The sequence below is a fragment of the Lissotriton vulgaris genome, chromosome 5, assembly GCF_964263255.1.
Source record: "Lissotriton vulgaris chromosome 5, aLisVul1.2, whole genome shotgun sequence".
NCBI lineage: Eukaryota > Metazoa > Chordata > Amphibia > Caudata > Salamandridae > Lissotriton > Lissotriton vulgaris.
The window spans coordinates 865,455-890,741 of NC_141693.1; the positions used below are offsets into that span (position 1 = coordinate 865,455).

The following is a 25,287-nucleotide window of genomic DNA, read 5'->3' on the forward strand; positions in this document are numbered from 1 at the left end:
ATCCACATCTTCATGCATTGAGACACATAGTTTGCCTCATGTCGGGCCCACATCTGTTTATGATTTAGAATCCGGAGTCTCAGATTCTGGTGCACTGTGTTGTCCTGACAGGTCCTGTTCCAGGACACAGATCTCTTGTACCAGTGGGTGATCAGATTGTCTCTCTTCTTCTTCCTCCTCTCCCCCCGACGTGCGACTGTCGAGAGCCTCCTCGTCCTCGCCCTCCGAGCGTGCAGTGGTGTGCAGTACTGCATCTCAACCCTGATCCGGTCGCCCCGCTTGGTGAGGCCGAGCGCCCTCTTCGCGCCAGTCCTGCGCCATGACCTCTGTATGGTGTCGCTGGGGTTCGCCTCTTGGATCTCCTAGATTTCAGTCTCTGGGCCTTAGGAATTTCCCAGTGGGTGGTGTTTCTCACGGATCTGTCTAGCAGATCCCGTTTGGCGATCTCTCTGCTGTTGAGGATCGGTCGCTCCTCCAGCCATTGCCAGGCGTCCTCTGGGTGAGTGAAGAAGAGAGTCTGTCCATTAAAGAGCATCTTAGGTTTCGCCGGGAACAGTAGCATGTAGGCGATTTTCAGGTCTCTTAGTTTCGCCTTCACTGCATCGAAGGATCGCCTCTGCTTCTGTACCTCCTGGCTATAGTCCAGGAAAATCATGATGTGTGTATTTTCAAACCGGATCTCTCCCAGTTTCCTTGCCTCTCTCAAAATCAAGTCCCTGTCGGCAAAGTTTAAGAAGTGTGCAATGATCGGACGTGGTCTTGCCCCTGTTGGCGGTTTGGCAAGGAGGGCCCTGTGTGCCCTCTCTATTATGAAACAGGGCGAGAATTGCGCCGCCGGGAATGTATCCATCAACCTCGCTTGCAGAAAGGACACCATGTCAGACTTCTCGCACCCTTCTCTAAATCCTACAAAGCGCAGGTTGTTACAGCGGGCCCTGTTTTCGGCGTCTTCCCCTTTCCAGAGGAGTTGGCGATGTGAGGCCTGGAGATCCGCCATGTCTTTTTGCAGGGTTGTGATAGAGTCTTCCGCCTCACCCATCCAGGTCTCCGCGCTGGTGACCCGGTCCGATAAATTCCGAAAGTCCTGTCGCAGGAGCGTCACTTCCGAGCCCACCTCACCAATCTTGATCTCCAGTGTCGCCCTGGACTCCTGTATGTCATCGCAAGTGAAACGGCGCCTGCCGCGCCTCTGCACTCACCCTGCCTCTCCACAGGGGTCCAAACCACGGTGCGACTCGACAGCACCCCACCGTCCTGCAAGCCGGGTCTCAATGTCGTGGGCGGGGCCAGTCCTCCGTTCCCCGGGTGTTCCCGCCGTCTGTGAAGGGGCGGCTCACAACGCGGCCCTCAGACTGCTGCAGCGCCCCACCGGGTCCACCGCCGGATTCCTTGTGCCAGGAAGTCGGGGGACCGGATAGCGGCTCTCAGCGCCGCCGGCGATCCCTCACTACTCCGGGCGCCATCTTGGTGCAGGTCGCTCTGCGGTGACTGCTCTCCGCCGGGAATGGGAGGCTGATGCAAGCGCCAGTCCAGGGTGTACAGGCTCACAGTATCGCCGCCTACCTTCCGCAGGTCCGAGCAGTGGGGCCAAGCTCCAGCCTTTACTTCGCTCGGGCGCCGGCGGCCGCCATCTTGATGCAGTCAGGCGCACAAGCGGATGGTTTCGGAGTGATTTTTCCGCTCTGAGCGCCAATATATTGCATGTTTCTTGCCCTCCGCTGGTGTAGGACACCTGCAGATTGGACGGTACAGATTGGTAATGTTGTCGGATCTTGAGGCAGCTCGGCAGGAGCTCCGCTGTGGCACGTCCTAACCGGCCATGCTGTTGGCCACACCCCCCTATCCTCATCAGTTTAATGTTTCATTAAGTGACTTTGTAAAATCAAGTACATTCTCTGATGATTGGGACTTTGAAAGCATAAATAATATGATGCCAGATTTAGTTTTGTCAGCAAAATTTACAGAACATGATTATTTGCAAGGTTCATCGAATTATGAACAGATGTATTGTTTTACCCATTATGCAGACCACTATTTGCATAAATCTACTCAACCTAGAAATGTTTTTAAATATAACCAATGGGAACATTGTGCTACTCCGCCTAAAAGCAGTTCAAAAACATTCTATGAGAAATTCCAATACTTCTCAGGGTTTAACACAAGTGATGCAGAGACATTTTATTATAAACTATTAGATAAAACAGGGACAAAAACCATGCTGACAAATACTAAATGGATATATTCAGAAGCATTTTATGAAAAAATGATTACATTTGGTTTTGATTTCTGGAAAAACAACATTGAAACAAAAACCATCTGGGGTACAAAAGATTGGCAGGTACAAGGCTTAGAAGCATTATTTCGAGCCTGCATGATCGCAGAACAAATAATGTTCTTGAATGACACAATTCAACAAACGACCTGTCTTGGCCTAGCCAAGATTAAAGACCTTAACAAACCGTCAATTCCAAAGCCAATACCTGATAATGCAACCACAGATATTGAGGTAGACGTATCCCAAATTTTACATGAAAACAGAACACATCCTTATTGGAAAAAGTGGTTAATCTGGCCTACAGACACAAATAACTGTCAAGATAGATTCCTGAACAAAATACAGGGGTTAAAAATGACCAGACCAGACCCTAGATACTCCCAGAGACAACATACAGTGTAGGGAAACTATGCCTTGAATGGCTACAAACATCCACACTGGCAGAAATTAAGCAACACCTTACTTTATTTAAAGATGGTGCTGACTTGCGCGATTTCATAATGGGACCACGCAAACAGCGTCAAAAACGTTTCATAGCGGCCAGTATATACGCTGCTTACAACGAGGCATGGAAAGTACCTCAAATTGAGACAGCAGAGAAAATACGAGAAATCAATCGTATTCATTTGGAAAAATCACTTTCTGTGGTGGACAATGGGTTAATGACTCTGTCCTCCAGAATATATTCACTGGACAATATTGTATCATCTGCTATCGATATAATAGACCAGGACTTGCTAATGTTACAACATGGCCAGTCCCAATTACGTTCTATTGTACAGCTAGGCTGGACGTTGCAAAACCTGTGTTCAGGCTATGTGCCATGGCGTTTAATCAACACAACGTCATTGTTCTCTATCTTTAACCTTACTGATAAACAAATCAGTTTGGCACAGAAAGGAGCAGACTATACAATCCTGAGGATTGAAAAACTTGAGAGATTATCATTGACAATGTCAGAAAGACCAGTCATTGAATGGATAATACACGGAATAATCACAATTCCGATAACGACTTTCCAATTTAAAAATTGCCAAGAGTATATACCAGCAGGCCAGTATGAAAGGTTGGGTAACAGATACATTAAGTCAACATGGTAATTACCTTATACACATGTTAAAGTGACAATAACAAAAATGTATTTCTTAGTGGTAATGAGTGTAAGCATTCACTAAGCGGTATACTCTTGTGCCAAGGTATTAATTTACATGGGGCCTGTGAGGGGACTTCAAATAACCTTTCATGCCACCAGCACGGCACACCTGCAACACAGATAGAGCCATTCTTTAGACAACTTTCTAACGGGAGTTACATTCTAATAACGGACCACAGCTGCTGTGGCTTGGTGCTAGGGAGAGCGTCAGTTCCATGGTCACTTGCTGTATGCAAGCATTGTATCCAAATGGCCCTGGAGACTCAGAGGCTCAGATTTGGCCTCCTTTGAATATCTCTTCTATACAAATTGATACTTTAAGCAGAATGAAGTCTGTGCTTTTACAGACAACAGTGCCCATCACGTCATCAAAAGAGACGTATGATCTCCAAGTTGCAAGGACAACTGCAGAGATACATACACTTTTATCAACAAATTGCCCCGTGCATTTCGTAGAAATGTTAAGCCAAATCCTAAATATGTCAGATGCCAGTGGTATCTCGTATATATTTAAGACAATCTTTTCGGGACTGTTAACACCCTTCGAAGCAGTCCTGGGCATCTTTCCCAATTTTGGCCATTCGGTCTTTGGCGGCCTACCACTACTTTTGGGACTCGTAGCAGGGATTTTATTTTTGACCCTCCTGCTCCGATATGGCAGGCCAAAACGCAGATATGACTCCGGCAAGGAAAGAAGAAACTATCCTAGCAATACGCTACCGGGACCGCATAACTAAAGTCCTTGGACTAGCCCGGCTAAGAGATCTGAATATGACCTGGTTTCTTTCATTCAGACCTATATGGCAGACCTGCACCTTACCTGTGCTTCGATGTATGCTATGCGGAGAGGAATGCGTGTTAGACACCTGTCTTGCACTACAATCAGCAGTACCAATGGATATCGATACTTTGCTAAGTCCTGTAACGGCTCATGCATCGTGTTGTCCCCAGCGGTTACCAATCCTGATGACGGCATTCGTTGAGACTCCTGCGCTACAATTAGGTGGTGGCAGTGAAGCAAGAAATGAAATGAAAGCAACATCCCCCAGTTACGACCCTCTGTGAGCATTGCTGATCCTGAAATCGATGATAGCAATCATTCTCACGACTGTCAGGTTACAGCATTATCAAACTTGGTCGAACTGTCACCTGAATATGTAGACCGATTTTTTGCGAATCTGTCTGAAATGATGTTCTCCCCTGAACAGAAACAATAACTTTTTGGAAAACAATCCGGCACACAGCGTTCCCATGAACTCTGAATTCGGCCTTCGGCTCTGATAAACAAGAGCTACTGAAAAAACGTTTGGAACTATTTTTCCCCCGCTCATCCTGAAATTATTTTTTCCAAAATTGCAAAATATTTACCTTTTTTCTGGCACACGTACTTTGCTTAAAGTAGAACTATTCATAAAACACAGAGCTTCTATTTTTAGTAGATCTAGAGACAAAATATTATCTCAGCCTCTAGCACATTTTACAGCAACTGTATTTATATGTGATGAAATAGTCTCGCCCTTCTTTTCTGTATTAAGAGACGTTTCATGTGTAATTTTTCGCAAATCATTCAGTTGATATACATAAGCAATTTTTCTGAATGACCATGCTGCTTAAAACGTACTGTACCTATTATCATTTTCATGTATTTCGTATACACCATTTCAAATGCAAAATGTATTTTGGGGTGGGTTGGAATACACGTGCATCTTTATTGCTTAAGTTTTTAGTAATTGATGGACATAAAACTGTGGAGTGTGTGATGTGTTTTATCTAGGAACCCGATCAATATTGTGACCTTATGCCCCTATACGGCTATAATCAATACATATCCCTATAATGGCATAATAATCAGAGCTATATTTTCAGTAAATCGCCTCTGCAGTCTGTAGGAAGGTGGATATCTGACTATGGTTGCCCCCAACTTTTTGCCTGGTGTTTTGCTGGTTTTTCGACTTAGTTGACCTGGGGCCCTGCTATTCAGGACCCCAGGCCCACTGCTCTCTCTGTAAAATAGATTCCATGTACCTTAGGTGCATACCCAATTGGATACTGAGTCACCTTATCAGTCCCTGTACAGTGTACCTTAGGTACCCAGGGCCTAGGTGTACCCAGGGCCTACCAGGGGCTGCAGCATGTATTATGCCACCCCTGGCTGGCCATCCAAATCTGACACAACTGGCTACATGACAGCTGGGGCAAGGTGGTGTAATCACCCTTGCTTTAGATATAGTATACCTATATCTAAACCTAAAATGGGCACACAGATCTCCTATCAGTCACTCCTATGGCAGGCCTTAACAATCCTGAAGGCAGAGTGCTTGGAATTGGATGGTGCTCTGGCATGAGCTGAGCCTGTCTGCGGCCTTCGGGATCTATCCCTTAGCCGTTTCCATGATAGCGTCAGACCATATACTTTTAAGAGCCTTATAATCCTCGCGGTTATGGTAACTTTGGTCTGACATTATCTAAACATGTTGTGTAAGGTGTCATACGCTTTGGAATACTACCCCCTCGCCAGTTCTGGCGACGGGGGTAGCCTTCCACCCCTCTAGAGGGAGAAGACATGTTGGTAGCTGTAACCCCGGTTAAAGTCAAACACAGCCTCAGCTCCACAAAATGGATGCTGCCACTGAGACATGAGTCTGACCTCCTGCTGCTGGGAGTCCTTCCAGCGAGGGAGGACTGGACAAAGGGTTTCCTGTCAGGGGCGGTGCCAGCACCATCCCAGACAGGATTTTGTGTATCCCAGGTAGGCAGGGCTGAGAGGAAGGTGACTGCAAGTGGCACCCCGGTGCTCACTGTGCATATGCCGGCTCAAACCAGTTCCAGGGGCACACCAGCCCCTGAGCTGGGGAGAGACCGGACAAAGGAGAGGGGTGTAACCACCCCCCTCCTGGTCCCACCCATGGGCAGGACCTAGTCGCGTGCCAGCCCCTTTTCTTAGAATAAAGGTAGGAGCGGGCACCCTTCCCAAATTGGATAATCTTGAAACTTGAACTACTTTCCACGAAAGGAAATCTTGTCATTCTCTGAAGACTCTCCCTTGTGGCTAAGGAGAAGCCACCCTACACCAGCAGGCACCATCTAAGCGCTTGCGGTTTGCTGCACGTCCATCCTCCGGATCAAGACTGACCAGCTCGACGAGACCCGGATTCCCTGCCATCTCTGACCTCTACCTGCATCATCAGCCCAGCTGAGATTAATGGGTGCGACGAGACCCGTGGGGCCGGCTATCTTCAAGACCTGCACGACGCTTAACCAGCACTTTTCAGTTTGCTATCCAACTAGGCATTGCTTTTTTATATACCGGAGACTCCTGTCTCGATGACAGGGAATGATTCAGGCATATAAATCTATGAAAGCTCCAATACTGGAGTAAACTAACATACCACTGATTAATTAAGGTTCTCACTGTGTAAAAGCATTTGTTGACAATCTATTCAGACAATATACCATTATGTCTTTTATTTACATCACAATAATAGACACTTGCAAGTCTGAGACTTCTGCTGCCCTTCATAACACAACTGGGAAAGGGGCACTTTCTTCCATTGGCGACCACGGCGTCAAGTCTCTTTCTGTATCAGGAAAGATTTATAGCGCAAAGGCATGTTTTAGGTTCAAATATAAGCCATTATTAATCAGTGTAATGAAGGACGAGTAAACTACTACCCCTCCTCATAATCAGTGTACAAAGGAAAAGTAGTAATGTCCTGAACAGTATAAGAATTCAAACTAAAGAGAGCCTCAAGCCTCTGATAATACTGGTGTTGAGGATGAGGGCGAGAATCTGCCTGCCTAATAACTGGCTGATCTCTTCTTATCTCATAGCATGACGTAAGCCTCAAACGGGCATGCGTTGGTTAAGGGTTGGTGACTGGCGCCAGTACTTCCTATGAGAGTTGAGAGCAGTACTTCATATCCACATCAGAGGGTCTGGGGAAAAATTGTATTTGTAATTGTATTTATATAGCACTTACTACCCCTGATCAGGCATTGAAGCACTTTTTCGTTGAGTAATCTACTACTTCAGAACCCATAAAGAATTAGTGGTGAATTAGTATAGTGAAATATGAAAGTAATTAGAGTGGTGGATATGTTAATCAGTTGTTTGGATTGAGAAGGATAGTGGAGGGACAGAAGATGGAAAAAGGTTTGCATTTTTGAATGCTTGCTATCTCTGATGAGTTGTTGAAACGCTTTTTTGGCGAGTAGCAACCAACTCCAGAACCCATAAAGGATTAGTGGTGACTTAGTATAGTGAAATATGAAAGTAATTTGAGTGGTGGATATGTTAGTCAGAAATTTCCTATGAGAAAGATAGTGGAGGGATAGAAGAGGGAAAGAGGTTTGCAAATATATGCCGCTTGCTCCCACTGATGAGGTGTTGAAGAGCTTTTTGAAAGGAACTGACTTCAACTTGCCTGTGTTGCTCAGTATGCGACGCTGTTCCATCACTTCCGGGGTGGTATGGAGTCACCTTAGGGCTAGATGGCATTGGTTCACAATTGCATTTCTGGTACATTTCTCCAGATCCAGCCAGGGTCCTGGGACTACCTTAAAATTAAGGAATCTGCAGCACGTAGTGTCCACCAGAAGATTTGATTACATCTGTTTTCCATTTATTTGGGATTGGGATCAGGGCTTTCGCCCTGAACCCTTCATATATGGCCTTATCAAAAGTGAATTTAAAGGAGTCATACCTGCAATTTGGTCAATGTAAATTTTCTTGTGCCCTGCATATGTTTGCAATGGGGTATGAGGCTGAGTGTCCTCCTGTTGTTAATAAGGGCTTGGATTGAAGAAATTTTCACTCTCCGCAAAGACGTATATAACTAATTTTGACTCTGATACGAAATTGTAACCGACTTTCCAGATCAGTTGGTTCTTAGGCAATCACAAATTATCCAGTAATTTTCAATGCTAGAAGTTCTCTTCTCCCAGTTCTCGGGAGTAAAAGTGGTGAACTGATGCACAATAGCAGCACAACAGTCAAAATACATCTGACTCCGATGACAACAAATTAATATGAGGTGAAGTGTGCTCCTTGTGTTTTTAAGGTGAGATAACATATCACCTCAAAATTAACTTCCTTTTTCAATGAAAAACAACTTGTATTGTTCCGTGTCTAACACTAGATGGCATGAATGTGAAAATGACATGATCTACATCTGCATATGCTGCAAACTATTCTAAACCCAACACTAGATAGCATGAGAGTCACAGTGTGTGATCTACAACAAATACTACTCACATTCATTAATCTACAACCTGTGACTTTCCACATCATTCACTTCCTACAATGGCTTCCATCTCCAAAGGTCTTCAACTGATAAATTTCCCCATTAACCAACTCCATGTGATGACTTTTAAATGTTCTTCTTCTAATGACTTCAGCATTACCTACCTCTCATCAATGACTTTCAAATTAACCATCTCGAAACAAGGAATTCCCTCACGAAGTTTCCAAAAAGACTCCATAATCTACAGCGTCCAACTAATGATTCCTTTTTCATGTATCCCAAACCGATGATTCACCCATTTACTATCTTTGAAATGATTTTCCTTAGAAACATTAATGAACAGAAACCCTTTACTCAGTCCCTCCTGACTAATACCTTCTGTATCTACCATGTTCAACCATTACATTTAGTCTATAATTATCAAAATAGGTGTCTCCATCCCACAAAATGTGACTGCTTTCTTTCTGTCTTCCACCCACAAACATGTGTTTCCATTATCAGCCATCTAAAATGAATGACTTATTTTACCATTACAAATCAATGATATTTGCATTGATTATTTGACTGCAATATCTTTGCTAATAAACCAGCTCACAAAGATGAATTTACTCATGAAGACATTTTCACTGTTTTCCCTCGATCATCACCAAACAATTACTTCCCTTTGCAATCATATAGTACTATCATCTGCCCTTCCTCTGCTCCAGGCAATGACTCCTCTTCTTCAGTATGCAGTATCCAAGTGTTAACTACCCTCACTCACCATACAGAACCGGCAATTCCCTCATCTTCTTTATAAGCCTGCTCGTACAAATCTTTTCCTCTACTTTATCAACCTATTCCATTGTGGAGTAGACACTTTGCATCTATTTATTCTCATACCCACTACCTCCCCTAAAACATGGGTTCCATTCTGTAGGATTTTGATCTCTTTTTGAATCTTTATCTCCTAAGAGACCTTTCAATAAACATTGTAAAAAAAGACTTAACTGAACTGCATCAGTAAAGATTACACATTTGTTAGGCACATTTTTGTAACTAAATCTGCCCCACCCCACACATTGGTACCTTTGTAACAGCTCTCTCCAGTCGCAGTCTCTCCTTCCTGCTCCTCAGCTCCATACTCTGTGCCGTAGGTTTCTGCTTCCTGCTCCTCAGTCGTTTGTGCTCTCTGCCCCCACCCTGCCCTGAAAAAGAACTGCAAGAGATCTCTTTATCTGAACAGCACTCAGGGGGGAAGGGAGCTAAACCTTTCTTAGATTCTAGGGAAGAATGCAACACAGGACATTGTCCGGGGTAAAATGTGTGTATGTAAGCATGACTAGAGAAGGCATATAAGGATGGACCCAATAGAATCCTTTCTCAAGTAAGAAATAATTTTTAGTACTTTTCACAAGGTCTGAGGACTTGGATGCACCCAAAATAAACCACAAAGCCAAAGATCATACTGAGTAACTCCTCAAGGCCATTGTCCTCAGCAGGTGTAAAGTTCTGATAACTACCTGGAATTGTAAATAAAGCCAATGTGCATCACGTTATCTCAAGAAAGATAAACATCTGTCCAGTTCTAGTCACCATTTCAAACCAGTAGCTTAGTGAACAAGCCATTAATCCTTCCTTCTTCCAGCTCATCGTCACTGCTTGAATGCCTAACTGGATATATCCCGTTTAATTGAAATGATCACTCACTCAGTCAATACACATCCAGGCCCAGACAGCTTTGCCCTTAAACAGCACAGCTTCATTTTCTCTGTTCCCCATCACACCACTTTGACTGCTAACACTCATGTCTGCATATTCCTCTATTTAAGTGTCCTGGCTCTGTTGAAACATAAGTATTTTAACACCATATAATAGCATAGGCAAAGAACAAGGGAGAAAGGACATTTGCAAAAAACGTGTCTGGCCTGTTGTAATTGCAGTAAATATTTTGGCCAATAACTCATAATGAAAAAGGGAACAATGACTTAATGCCTTTGAAACAGGTCCCTGTATGCTGGATTTTCAACTTTGTGACTGATTCAGACAGGGTGAAAGACCATCACAGAAATTGAGGCTGGTTCTGTGAGTAGTCATCTCCTTTACTGACCTTCTGAGGATCCTGAAATGTCAAGGCTAACGACTAAATAAAAAATTGTAAAACACAAAGCTGCCCTTGGACTGTGCGGCCTGCTACATTCACCACTAGATGCAAGCAAGCTCTAGGTTTATTAACATTGACAGGTTTCCTAGGCAAGCAAACTCAAGTTAACTCAGTCTGGTAAACAGAAAAGTGGGGATGCTGTCTCTCAGCTCCATGAAATCCCCACTCTGGCCACCACTCTGCCTCTGTGAAGATTTTGTGAAAACTATCATGCTCTCTGACATCACCTTACAGCCCGCCAGATAAGTGCCTTGCTGCCATTTTATTCCCTGCACTGAGTAAAAATATCCTAATAGGAAAGCTATTCTACAGAACTCTACTCAAGCTTCTACCTTCATGTTTTTATATCAGTTTCCAGACCAGTAGCATTAGCAGCTATGTACCACAAGGATATCTACTGTTCTTGCAGTCTAATCAGAAGAAGGGCTTTGAAACCTTTAACACAAAGGAAGATGAGGTCATGTCCTCAGCACCACATTCCGACTGCTAAGGACATATTCTCACAGCCCGAGCAACTAAGAGAAAACCTCTGATACAGGCCCATCCAATACCAAAGGAAGCAGTGGAAACATGTAGCCTGCATTTGACCAGTGCAGAGTTTTACTCTTGTGGTGATGTTATCCTAAAGCCAACCAGGAAACAATAAAAGCATTTAGCTCCGGGCACCTACCAGGTAAACTCACGTTTGGGGCAATAAGTCAAAGCCGAAGTCCCTGATATGAGAAAAGGTATGGTGGAAGCAGGAGAAAAAAAAGAAAGTTGCCTGTAATTCTAGCTCTTTGCAATGCATGCCTAGAATATTTTTAACAACAATTTCCTTATGAAAAATACATGAAATTTAAAAAAAAGTTGGCCAACTTCTAAAGGAGAAATTTTGCCTCTAATGGGCTTTGTGCACTCTGCCCCAACTGACATGGTAAATTTAAGAATTCCAGAAGCTGCCAGCCTTCACATCATACAGTACAGAGTGAGAGAGATATTTGTGTTTTTTTCCATCTCCTGAAGAGAAAATCATTTTAACACTGCTGCCTTTGTAAGGCTATTTTTGCTTCAAATGGAGGTTTTTCCATATTACAGAGGCCTACTACAATTCTGCCTAAGTTTTATGATAATTGCTCTTTCTCCACTTTTTCTATAAAAGGTTCACTTTTCACCTTGCATTCTGAGCTATGATGTGTCATTTCTTGGCATGGGACAAGGGGCAAAGAACCCCTGATGAAAGAGCACAAATTATGAGTTGTCTACCATCCGGACTTTCATGCGATAAAGAAGTAAAAGAGTTCGCTGCAAGACACAGCAGGGGGCAGTTACTCACTTTGCCTTGCAATCCATCAACTCCAAGAGGGCAAGAAAGCAGTCAGACTTCTGAATAGCCCCAAGGGTGACTTAGTTTGCACCACCAGTCATTCATGGCTTAACTGGTGTTCTCACTTTCAGTCGATAGTCAAGCATTAGACATCTAGACTTTCTAACAGATTACTCAACACCATGTGCTGGAATGCTGGAATCAAACGGTGGTGACTCCACTGATTAAAAAGCCCTCCCTGGACCCGTCAATGCTGGCAAGTTTTAGACCCATCTCTCTCCTGCCATATCCGGTTAAAATCTTGGAAAAAGCAGTTAGTAGGACACTATCAGGCTTTTTGGAGGATAATCACTTGCTTGATAGAGACCAATTCGGGTTCCGCCCATGCCATGGGACTGAGACGGCTTTGGCCACCATGCTGGATAACTTGTGCATGCGAGCCGACAACGAGAATGCCACTGTTTTAGTGCTTCTTGATATGTCGGCCGCATTCGACACGGTGAGCCACCCCATCTTAGTGGAGAGACTTAAAAAGATAGGAGTGAAAGGACGGGCATTGTAATGGCTTCAGTCCTATCTAGCAGGGAGACAGCAGGTAGTAACCTTGGCACTGTTTTCCTCCAGCAAATCCCCGGTAGTTTATGGGGTGCCACAGGGCTCTGCGATCAGTCCTATTCTTTTTAATGTATATCTGCAGCCCCTGCTCCCCATTATTAAATTCTTTGGAGTCAGCCTAGTCAATTATGCCGACGATACACAATTGGCATTCTCCTTAGAAGGAGAACATGCAGCATCTCTGGACATGTTCCAGCAATGTATGCGTCGGTCAGCTGACTGGCTCAGAAGAAACTCCCTACAACTTAACGGTGGGAAGACTGAGGTGGTGTACTGTTCCTCTGTCAGGATGTCTAAACATCTACCATTTGAGTTTAAAGTCACTCCTGTGGAGAAACCTCTAACTCTGGTCAGCAAGGTACGCAATCGGGGGGTTCTGATTGACGATAATCTCCAGATGGAGTCACAGGCAAACAAGACCGCCAGCGCGTGCTTCTTCTTAATGCGCATGTTACGTAAGATACTCCCACTACTACCAAAAGAGTCAAGCTCCTTGGTGGTAAGAAGCACAGTGATAAACAGGCTGGATTACTGCAATTCCCTGTATTTGGGGCTTCACAATACATCATTCAGGGATTGCAGAGAGTCCAGTCTGCAGCAGCAAAACTGGTGCTTAATAGGCAGCGGTGTTCATCCACCACCTTGGCCCTGAGAGACCTACATTGGCTGCCTATTAAGGAGAGGGTCCACTTTAAGTCACTCTGCCTGGTATTTAGAGCAGTGCACGAGCTGGGTCCAGTTCCACTGCAGGAAAAATTTACATGGTACCAGCCCAAGAGGCAGCTTCGCTCCTCTACTGCCATCCTATTGACAGTTCCCAGGTTCAAATGCTCTAGGTCGTGAGGGAGGGCATTTAATGTGGCTGGTGCCCGCCTATGGAACAAGCTACCCCAGAACCTCAGACAAATTGATTCTTTGACTTGAGTTTTGTAGGAGTCTTAAAACCTGGCTCTTTTCTGGGGTTTAACCTTTTTTTCCCCTGCCTTTCTGCTCTGACCTTCTCCATTCTGGTCAATTCTTCCTAGTCTGAAGCGCCAGGATACTGGTAGGGTGACAGTATGCGCGATATAAGCACTATAATCAATCAATCAATCAATTAGGATAAAGTTTTGAAGTTAAGGGTGTCAAAGTCAACAAGAGTACTAAACTCCTTCAACATCCAGTGGAAGAGATAGAGTTTCAAATGACGATTCATTAATGTCCCTCCATCAACCTCAGACTTTACCAATAGCACTGGATGGCTCTCAGCAACCCAGCGATCAGGAAGATTCATTCATGTTGGAAACTGCATTGCCCTATCAATGCTCAATATCCTGACATCAATACCTGCTGTCCACGCAATGCTGCAAATACCTGTCATACCAGCTACTGAGCCTACTCCAGTTCCAACAGTGCCTCCTGCACCCCCCGTACCATACTCAGGACAAGAAAAGGATGCTTAAACATTAACAGAGAACAAATCTAAACAGAAAAAGAAGCTCCGCCCTCGCAATCCAACTTCGATCTAGGCAATACAGTCCAAAAGAGGAAACAACTTCTTCCTCAACATCAATATGAGCGCTTACTTGGCCAGGGTTCTAGAAGGTTTAAACCATAAAGAGTCTCCAACAGAGGACGTTGTCTCCTTCATGAGGTGACCAACAAAGCGCCTGGGATACTTAATATCGTAGTAATGTCTACAGTACACACATTTTAACTCAATGTGCATTCTGACTTCTGGGTGTGAATCATGGTAAATTTCTTGACTCATAGCCTCTGCTGAATACTGTGAACCCACGCTGGGAGGTCTGAACCACAGAGGGATCTCCAACAACCAGCATCCTCTGCTTCAAGTCCTTTCCACTACGCTCTCTTAAGCAAGACGCAAGCCCGCTGCTGGAACCTGTGAACCCACACCCGGAGGTCTGAATCACAGAGGGATCTCCAAAAACCAGCATCCTCTGCTTCAATTGCCTCCCACCACGCCCTCTTACGCGTGGACAGGAGCCTACGGGACGCGCCCAGGCTGAGGGCAGGCCCATCCATGACTGCATCACCCTAGGAGGCTGGGCCAGGCCAACCCTCTAAGCTGATGGTTCCAGTGTACAGAGGAACCGTGAGAGGCTCATGGACAAAAGAAAACCCAAACAACTAGACGCCACAATTACTACCCTGGACTCGTCCTTGACAAGGGCTGCCAGCGTACTAACAAAGGAAATAGAACTAACATAGCGTTGTCTATCCCTAGAGGAGGTGAGACCATGTAGTGATACTCATGGAACTGTTCAGTCAGCAGAACAATCAAATTCCTTAATGTAAACAGGAAGATAGAGATCACAGACAGGACAAAGCAGTCCGCACTTAAACCCTGGCGATGGTGATTTAAACTCCCCCCCCCCGCCCCCCCACCACCCTCTCCCCGGAACCTCCAGTAAGAAGAAAACAGACCGGACTACGGAATAAACCAGCTCTAAGGGTGAATAAGACACACAAAGCAGCGAATTCAGAAGCCATCCCAAAGGACATTATACCTATTAATGAACGATGTCAAAGATTGAGAAGCAGATTAGCAAAAATTGAAGAAAGTTTAAACACTCTTATAATACCAAAACGGTCCATTACACATGAGGGGGGCTCACAGATAAGAAGACCAAACAGGAGTCTGGGGGAGCAGGAAGCACACCCTACTATGGGCACGACAATGCCAGCACAAATCGAATGTAGAGAAGATAACGGGACATTAATACCCATCACTGAGCATCGGCTCAGAGTGGAGCGAAGGGAAGGAGGCTCCACATCCCAATATCCACCTAATATCAAATGTGGGGAATAAGTAAACCCCACTCTGTGGTCGCACCTCATCAGGAGAGGGCCTACCCAGTAGTAGGAGGAACACAAATGATACTGAATGGCAAAAGGGGAGAAACAGTAGAAGGGGGGGAAGAGGGAGGGACAGTGGCACCAGGGGAGTGAGAAGAATTTATGAAGCAAACCTTGATTTTTCCCCCAGCAGCATGTACCTACCTTCCAATTCTGGCAAACGTTCGGGAGATGAGAGGGGGTCAGGTTGAGTCAACAGAGCAGCTCATGGAAAAAGCTTTATATTGGTTGACCAGACAAGTCAAGAACGATTTTACACTTTATAATAATGGCACAGAGACTGGACTGGGTGGGTCTTTACCCAAAATCATTGGGAGGAGATTGGATTGTAATCAACTTTAATGATTATAGATTAGTGGGCAATTTGTTGGGAATACTACCAAACACCCCGTCTCTGGACTCACACATTTTTACATTGCCCCAGGGCTTTTACTATAGGCGCATTAATATGACCGCCCAAGACACGGGGTTGATCGATATATTTCTCTTCGATCCCTCCCATCATGGATAACACAGCCTACCAGATTTGAAATAAGGACCAATAAATGGTTCACATCACTGGAGGAAATAGAGACGCATGACTGACTGGGTACTGAATCAGAGGGTTGCCAAAAAACATTTGCTCTGTACCTAGGAGATATAAAGAAGTAAGGATGATGGAGGAGGGCATGTTTAGGCTAAATTTCATTACCTGGAATGTTACAGGTATGAGGCAGAAACTGAGAAACCCTGATTGGGTAAATATAGTGGCAAACTATGATATTTTGTGTTTTCAGGAGCAGTGGGAAACAGGCCCTATCTTACTAGATTGCTATAGCTCCTTCCGAACCCCAGTGACGCCCTCCAGGGCAGGTCGAGCGAGAGGAGATCTAATAACTATGTTGGCCAACACTCTCAGAATAAAGGTTTTAAAATTTCAGAACAAATCCCCTTTTTTTCAGACCCTGCTATGCGAAGGCTTTAATGATTGGGATTGGATCCTAATTAGTTATTATAACAATAAATGTTATGGTAATAAGCTTAATAGGTTACTCACTATTAGGAATTTAAATATAATTATTAAGATAGACCTAAATACAGGTCAACTAACAAAGAAGTTTGGGTGCTCAGAAAATGGTTCCCCAATTGATTACATTTTGGCATCAGAAGTCTCATCCAAACAAGTTTTACAAGTGAAAGTTTAACCGCTTAGCCTCAGTGGCCATGCTGCCCTTTGTTGTTTTATCATTTGGGACGATAAACGTAAGAGATCACAGAATAAGGCCCCCAAAGCTATTGATCATTAGGAATTAGGAAAAATGGCTTCATTCTAAAATAAAAGGTCAATAAGGAAAGGTTTTTCCCATTGATATTGGCCCAATAGCAGACAGATCTTGACATGCTTAGAATCCAACCCTGATTTGATAGAAGCAATAAGACCCTTTGAGGAACTTCTTGGCCATATGGAACGTAGTCTGGTGAGGCCCTGTTCAAAGACCCAGCTGTCAAGTGTGCGATGGCTTGACTTTGCCTGTTTGGATTCCTTAAAGAGCCTCCATGCTGCCCTTAGGTTGGAAGGGTATGCTCAGATGCGAGTCCCTTGCTCACTGCACCATCGGGATTCAAGCAAGCCGGGCCGAAGACGGCTGTAATGCCAGAAACCGGTCCCCGGAAGCTTGTTTCCTTTCCAGTAAAAGAATTGGCTTGGTAGTTTGGTCTGCCCTGTCCCCATGATGCACTGGGCCAGGGATAGACTAATTTGCATGTAGCCAGGTTCTGAGCTGGGATGGTGCAGTGAGCTAAAAAACGGTGATGGATTAAGCCCTGATCTGCTGACTGGGTAGTAGTATTCTTCTTAATTCAGGTACTCTGTCCATCACGACCCCCTTTTCTAAATCGATTTGTCCACCACAAGCGTGGAAGGGTATGCTCAGATGAGAGTCCCTTGCTCACTGCACCATCAGGATTCAAGCAAGCCGGGCCGAAGACGGCTGTAATGCCAGAAACCGGTCCCCGGAAGCTTGTTTCCTTTCCAGTAAAAGAATTGGCTTGGTAGTTTGGTCTGCCCTGTCCCCATGATGCACTGGGCCAGGGACAGACTAATTTGCATGTAGCCAGGTTCTGAGCTGGGATGGTGCAGTGAGCTAAAAAACGGTGATGGATTAAGCTCTGATCTGCTGACTGGGTAGTAGTATTCTGCTTAATTCAGATACTCTGTCCATCACCACCCCCTTTTCTGAATCGTAATGTCAATCTAATGCATGGCTCCAAGAGGGATGTGTCCAACCTCCAGCTCCGGGAGTGAAGTCACCCACTGATTTCAGGTTCACAGAGAAACGTCACTGCCTGCCTTCAAAGTACTGGAGTGATGCCACACACTGATCTCGAGTTTGTGGCATAATGTCAAAATGACATCGGTTTCCTAGAAGGGTGCGAGGGCTGATGCCAGTTTGATGTAGTGATGTCATAATTTGAAATGGAGTACATTAAATAATACCACAGTCTTTCCAGGGTCGGGAGTTTGGTCACAGTCTGCCCTCTTCCCCTGTGAGCGATGTTACTTTCTACAGTAAAGCTCCAGCAGCTATGTCACGTTCATGAAGCAGTATCACTAGTGCTATTGATGTACCGCATTGACCCAGGAGTAATGCCCATATTATAACTCATGGAAAACATCACAAGGGCACTGGCTACTACCAGCTAAAGACACATAAAACACATGTAAGGGGCAGATTAAGTAAATATTTACATCAGTGTGGGTGGGTACCCAGCACACATCCTTTCACTGTGATTTTGAACTTTGTGTCAGCAGGTGGAATGAATGGCAAGTGGTAGGAAGTCACGCTGTGATGAGCCTTACAAGCGAAAGACAGCACAAGGTAGTTTAGTCGTTGTCAGAGGTTGTGATAGGCAGAACTAAGGTTTCAGGTTGATGCATAGCATCAGAGAGGTAGATAGGGACCATTTTGTTTATTGATTTAAATACCTTTTGGGTAGTAAATGTTGCCTAGAGGGAGAAAGAATAGTTTGGGAGGCTGATCAAATACTACTGATGGTGTTAAGGCTATGGAAGTCCAGAGAGTTAATGAGTGTTTAAAAAAATAATTAATGAGGTCTGTGGTTCTTACGGGTTTCTTAAGTAACTAAATGCAAGCTTCAGAGGCTATATGATGAAAGCTTCTATCTCAAAAATGAGCTGAAGAAAACACAAAGGTCTCTAGCTGTTGAGGCAAAAATCAAGTGATCAGTAGGATATAATATGATGCTGGAAAGAGAGGTGAGCGTAGTAACGGAGGGAAAGTATAAGACATGAACTTTGGAGGATTTCACCATCAATAACCATAATGCTATTCAGTGTTGAATGGCTGAAAGTCGGAATGAAAGCTTGTCTGGAGTTGAGAAATAAAAGTTAGAAGGAGTTTTGTGTGCAGCCTGCATTGAGGCGATACAAGACATTGAAGGAGAGAGTATGTGTATTGTGATAAAACACAGCTGATCAATGACTGATCCATGTGGGACAACCAGAGCCCAAAGTGAGCGTAAAGGGGGAACCAGGCCTGAGCAAGGTAGCTGTTACCTATTAAGCAGCAAGGTGGGCAGCACAGGACCAGCCCTTCTCAGAGAACTTTCTGTGCCCTAACAGCCATTAACAATTTTCTATCGGATTTACAATAGCTTTTCTGTCCACTTCAGGAACCTTCTCTGCCATGAGAACTTAATCTAGTCCTTTCTGAATTGATAGCTCTATTCTTCAAGCCAATAAATAAAACAGTTTTGCAGCATTTACTATTGAAGATGACTGCCTCAAATCATTTAATTTTTGTGTGTACGGTCTAACTGCCCATTCTTCCCAAGAACCTTAGGTGGCTTTAAATTTGAGTAGGGTAGGGACAAGAACACATCCATTTTTACTTGCTTAAGTAGTTTCCAATTCCCACATTAATTACACTATCTCGTTATCAATATTTCCTCACCAGCAGTTGGATCATCTCTACATTCACTGGCCTGTTCATTATCTAAACTATCTTCAGTGAGAGGTGATCGCCTTGTGTAATGTTCTTTGCTTCAGATTACACTATCAATAATGAAATAATGATCCTATGAACATGGAGAAGTTACTAATTATAATCCTAGTTCTACATCCTAGGTATCTTCACAGAAGTCATAATTGACCGCCCTTCCTTCCCTTTCTTGAATGGTACAGTTCTCAATAGTAAGAGACATACTAATACCCTTTAAAAAAAGAATGGATTCAACTGCATCTAACAAAAACATAAAAATAGGCAGAAAAGCATCACAGACTTAACAAAGAAGTGCAAAATGTGAACAACTCTAGACCTGAAAGAAAAGCCCCCAGACTAGGACAAAAAAACACCCCTCACTGGGTTCTGCTCTAGACCTGAAAGAAAAGCCCTCAGACTAGGACAAAAAAAACACCCCTCACTGTGTTTTGAGATACTATCACGAGCCAAGATAACAAACTGACTATGAGGCGCTATGACTATGAGGCGACTATATACACGGTAATGTGGAGATTGCTGTTTATTCAAAAGAGCAGTGTACATTTGCAGTCCTGATTACATTGATGCCAAAGTGTATTCCTCTTTTTTCATGTTTATCTGGTTTTTCTAAGCAGCAGGGTTAGGTTTAAGATGAGTGTGCATTTGTGTAGCTTTTTCTATTTATCGGAAATCCAAACACTACAAAAACAAAAGTTGGAACATTTACCCTCTGATAGGCTATTTTGTGTTCATTTACATTCGGTAATGCCAGATGTGCACTTACAACTTTCATGTGAGTAAAATTGAAGTCCTCTGTGATCCCCATATACAGGAGTGGATATTTAACATTCATGATTATCAATGACAATACTTTGATGCTGAAGTATGTAGAAGCCAAAACAGAAAGTACCCTTACATCTCCAGAGTGTAGGTCTCCACAGGTTTTGAATAAACACTACATCTCTACAGCTGGGGTCAGAAACACACCAACCCGACCATGTAGGTCTGCACACGCTTTCTGTAAATTTTCAGCTATAATACTATGGGGAGGAAGCTTGCTGGGTCTAAAAGAGGGCACGTCATCTTGGCGTACTGACACAACTCCGCCTCTTAGAATCACCCATGGTGTTATGAGGGGTTGGAGCGGCTGCCAGTGGATAGATCTTGCTGGAATCAGTTTCTTTCCAGCAGCACATTCAGCACAGTAGTACCACATAAGGCAGGTGGATCGCACCATCCCAGGATGCTTGTTTCCGGAACAGGGAAGACCTGGCTTCACAGTTCGGGCTGGACTGTTCTTATGAGGCACAGGGTCAAGACTGATTTGGATATAGCTGGGTCAGAACTGCGGTGGCACGGTTAGCTAAAGAACGATGATGGAATCAAACCAGATCTGTGACTGGGAATGAGTATCTGAAATGTTTCAATGCTCCGTCCATCGTCATCTTGTGTTTGCTTTGTTCGCCCTAAGTTTGCAGGGTGTGCCCAGATGTGAGTCCATTGCTCCCTTTGCCACTGGATTCAAGCCGATCTACGAGGATATCCAAATTGGACTTAAGAAGCAGAGTACAAGCACGCCGTGACTTCCTGAATTCTTAGTGGCAACACGGACAGGCTCGCCTATTGCTGTGCGGAAGAATCTTGGTGATTTGTTCACTTGGCTGTAGACTCTATTTTCCTATTCATTAAGGATAGATGTGGCTAATTTGAAACCAAATACCAATCTGAACGGGTTGAAGCAACACTCGTCGTTTTAATCTTTGAAATTCTTCGTGGACCAACCTAAATGAAAGACGGTTGGACTGTGTTTTTAAACAGAATTGTTTGTGACGCTCAAGGGAAATCAGAGTCCTCATGATGACCGTGTAATTGTACAGTGGTCAAAACGCCGTCGACGCTTATGTGGCCAGGACACATTTATTTTGCACATGGTGTTCCTTTGCCACCTGTCTGGTCTGTGATATGTATTGTTTGTATACCAGCACTTTGTCTTGAGCGTGAATGTCTTAACTGTTTTTATTATTTGTAATAAATTTGTGATATATATTTTTCAGAAATCGTTTCTTGCATATGGGTTTTCTTTTTCTTCCTCATCTTCTTTTACATTTTTGCATAATTTTTTTGTTTGGGATTTGGATTTATGCGTTGATATTGTACATTTGAAGCAATTTGCCTCTTGAGCCATTGTTAGGTGTTTATACAGACTGTCCCTGGTTCAGGTTTGTTGGGCTGCCCCTGTGGTTGGTGATGACTGAATTCAAGCCAGCCTAGCTGATGAGGACTGTTACCCCGAAACTGGTCCCAGGATGCTTGTTTCCAGTCAAGGGAAGACCTGGCTTGGCAGTTCAGACTGGACTGTCCTCATGAGGAACAGGGTCAAGATTGGTTTGCATATAGCTGGGTCTGAACTGGGGTGGCAAAGTGAGCTAAAGAACGATGACAGATTCAACCCAGATCTGTGACTAGGGGGTGAGTGTTTGAAAAGTTTCAGCGCTCCGTACATCATCTCCTTGTGTTTTCGATCTCCAGACTATACCCTGAGCTAAATAGAAGTGCAGGCACTCATACATGCAGACACACAAACACCCACACGCAAGTGCACACAGACACACACACACACTGAACAACTTGCACCTCTGGACGGCTTGTTGTTAAAAAAAGAATCTGCAAACCTTCTGCACGCCGGAGATGCAAATTCCTCCGGGTCCTCATCGTCCTCAGTGACTGACTCAGGGCTGGCATCTTCTTGTAGGTGTTGTGGGACTGGCGGCGGAACACGACTGTGTAAGCCGAAGAGGCACTTCTTTTTCTTTATTTCCTTGCCAGATATAAACCTACAGAGTGATGATAATGTGGAGTTAACACACAATCGAGAACTACTTCTGTAGAAGGCAAATCAATCTTCAATGAACCAAGGAAACCATGACTAGACATAAGCTGCTTGTTAAGGAGTCAGAGTTAAGAAAAACAGTATGGTATGGGGCGTAGCACCTTAAAATATTGGGGTGCACCTTCTTGAAAGAAAATGTAGCATTGGTTTCTTCCTTCACAATGCGCATAACACAAAGTTCTTTTTGTAGGATTACTGGGACTTTTGATGTATTTAACTACCACTTTTTTGCTTTCTGTAAAGCGGACTTGTTTTTTCAATGAAAACTCTTTGTCCAACGTGCATGCCAAACACAAAAAGAACAATGGTCCTACAAGTAGCAGGGGATAGAGATGTTAGTTTGTCAAATTGGGGGGGGGTCACACTTTGACATCACTATAGAAACCTGATGAAGCAATGTGACACTGTTTCAGTGATATATGATGGTGGCAGTGGCTGAAAGAGTGCTCGATCAGCTGCAGGCATGTACGCCTGCAGTGCGACTTGCCTGCGTACAGTTCGGTGGTCTGCAGCACCTTGTTTCAAAATCACAGCTGCTAATTATGGGGCAAAACAGAACAGAACATAAACACAGTCGGTGCAAGTCAGGTGCTAGCCTTTGGGTAAGGCGTGCAGGAGGGGAAAAAGGGAAAGATGAACACGGTCAAGTTGGCTTAGAGGAATGAGAAGAGTTACACAATCTGTCCCCAGTCAGTAAAGAGATTGCCTGGATGCAATAGTTTCGCTGAGGGTGGAAAGGACAGTAAGCTGCCACAATGGTTTCACCTCCATCCAAGTAAGCCTCTGCTTATACTCCAGTCAGATGTTTTCTTAGTTAGTTTCCAGCTACAAGTTTTGCTAGTCTGAGATGGCGTCCTTTTTTGATCCTTGGCACAGAAACATCCACAAACAAGTTAGGATAGTCCACATTTGTAAAGCGCGCAATCACCCGTAAGGGTCTCTAGGAGCTGGGGGCCGTCGGGAAGATTAAGCAAGCTATTGCGCAGAGTCACATGGTGCTGGGCTAATCTGCCGCCGGTGCTGGGGATCGAACCGTGATCCCCAGATTCTGGAGTCAGTCGCCCTAGCCGCGGCGCCAAACCTCTTCCCTGTATTGCTTACCTGTAATCCTAGTTCTCTTTCAAGGGAATACTCTTCAAAGTCATAAGCCCTGAATAGTCCCACCCATGCAGAGGGACCCCAGAGCACATATTAAATATAATATATATATGCATGTCTGAACCTCAGTAATGAATGTAGTACCCTAAAACATACCTATATGTATATGCAGCCTAAAGAAATAGAGGCACAAAAATGCCCAAATTACATTGTGTTTTTCACATAAACAGAGCCACACACATTCAACATTTCTGCCAAGCAGAAAAAAATGTAATTTTAAAGTGTAAAACATAGCCTTCATTTGAAAACGAAAAAGCAAGGGACTGAACAGCATTGTTAGCCAATAAACTGCTTTGAAAACCATAACAGAGAAAACCGGCACCGTGCCCTTAAGACCTCATGAACCCCTTCATGCCCCACATGTGACACTTAGGTCAGGTCTCTTTTACAGTGAGAAGAAATTCAGAGGTTGAACTCTTTCACATCTGCTGTGTAAAGTATTTGTCCAGGGAGGAGGGCACGTTGCTTATTACTTTCATGAGAATTACAGGTATGCAACGTATCCTTGTCTTCGAGGGGATACTCATCAATAGTCATAAGCACAGAATAAAGTAGTTAGCCCATCGTACAACCTTGTGGACGAATCGAAAATAGTTACTAGCAGTGAAATAGAAAATTAACTAAAGAGGTTTCTTAACAAAGCCTGCCCTACTTGAGCATCTGCCAGAGAGTTAAGAGAATAATGACGACCAAAGGTATGTAACAATCTCCATGTTGCAGCCTTGCAATTCTCTACTATGGGTACATTTCTCAGTAGAGCAGCAGTAGCGGCCGTATCCCTTGTAGAATGGGCTATGGGTCTACAAGGAAGGTGCTTAATGGCTGACTAGACTGATAGGTGAGCAGTGTACAAGAGAAGAGACAGATTTCTTGGAAGAAGCTAAGTCAGTTCTCATTGGATCATAGTTGATGAACAGATGGTCAGATTGCCTGATCTCTTGTTTTGTCTATGTAGAACTAAGGATTGTAAACCCCCTTCCAGTGGTGTGGAAGGGTTGGGAAAAAATATGGGAAGAGAAATGGCCTGATTGAGATGGAAATCAGAGATCACGTTTGGTAGAAAACTGGGATGTGTCCTCATGACCACCCTGTTTGCATAAAAAAAACAGACAAGGTTCTTTAGCACATAGAGCTTGGATTTCACGGACTCTACGTGCTGGAGTAATAGCAACTAGGAAAGAGGTCTTCTAGGTAAGGTGTTGTAACAAAGATTTTTGTATGGGTTCAAATGGGGGCCCATTAGCTTTGAAAGAACACATGGAAGAGAAAAAGACCTTACAAGGACTGGAGTGCAAAATGGACTGTTCTCCGCTCCAACATGTTGATGTGGTACTCAGTGTGCTCAGATTGCTCCCCTGAGGCGGAAAGCCGAGGGTTAGCCTGACTGTTTTAAAATTGTTTAAATTGTTTTTACTTTCGTTCTCCACTTCTGGGAAGATTTAAATTCCCTTTTTACTCATATTCCTTTCTGCCCTCGCAGCAACTAGAACCCCTGGTCCACTCGCAGCGATTAACAGCTGACGCGATTCGGACACAGGGACGGCCGCCATCTTGGGTTGGTTGGAACAAGGGTAGCGCTCCAGTCTTGCGACGCCTACCGCCCTCCTCCACGAGTATATGAATAACAACAGGTCCCGTCCGCGCAGCAGGCGGGCGCAGAGGGCG

The 25,287-nt window shown here is 44.2% G+C and overlaps 1 protein-coding gene across 1 annotated transcript in view; it reads right to left on the reverse strand.

The window, feature by feature from the left end:
- The window catches only part of PHF1 (PHD finger protein 1), a 1,060,025-nt gene that overhangs the window by 235,825 nt on the left and 798,913 nt on the right, over positions 1-25,287 (reverse strand). Inside the window, exons 11-12 of the mRNA XM_086920608.1 lie at positions 22,247-22,408; positions 9,740-9,869 (exon numbers count right to left, since the gene is read on the reverse strand). Of these exons, the coding sequence (XP_086776734.1) occupies positions 9,740-9,869; positions 22,247-22,408 (292 nt within the window). The remainder of the gene's footprint in view (positions 1-9,739; positions 9,870-22,246; positions 22,409-25,287) is intronic.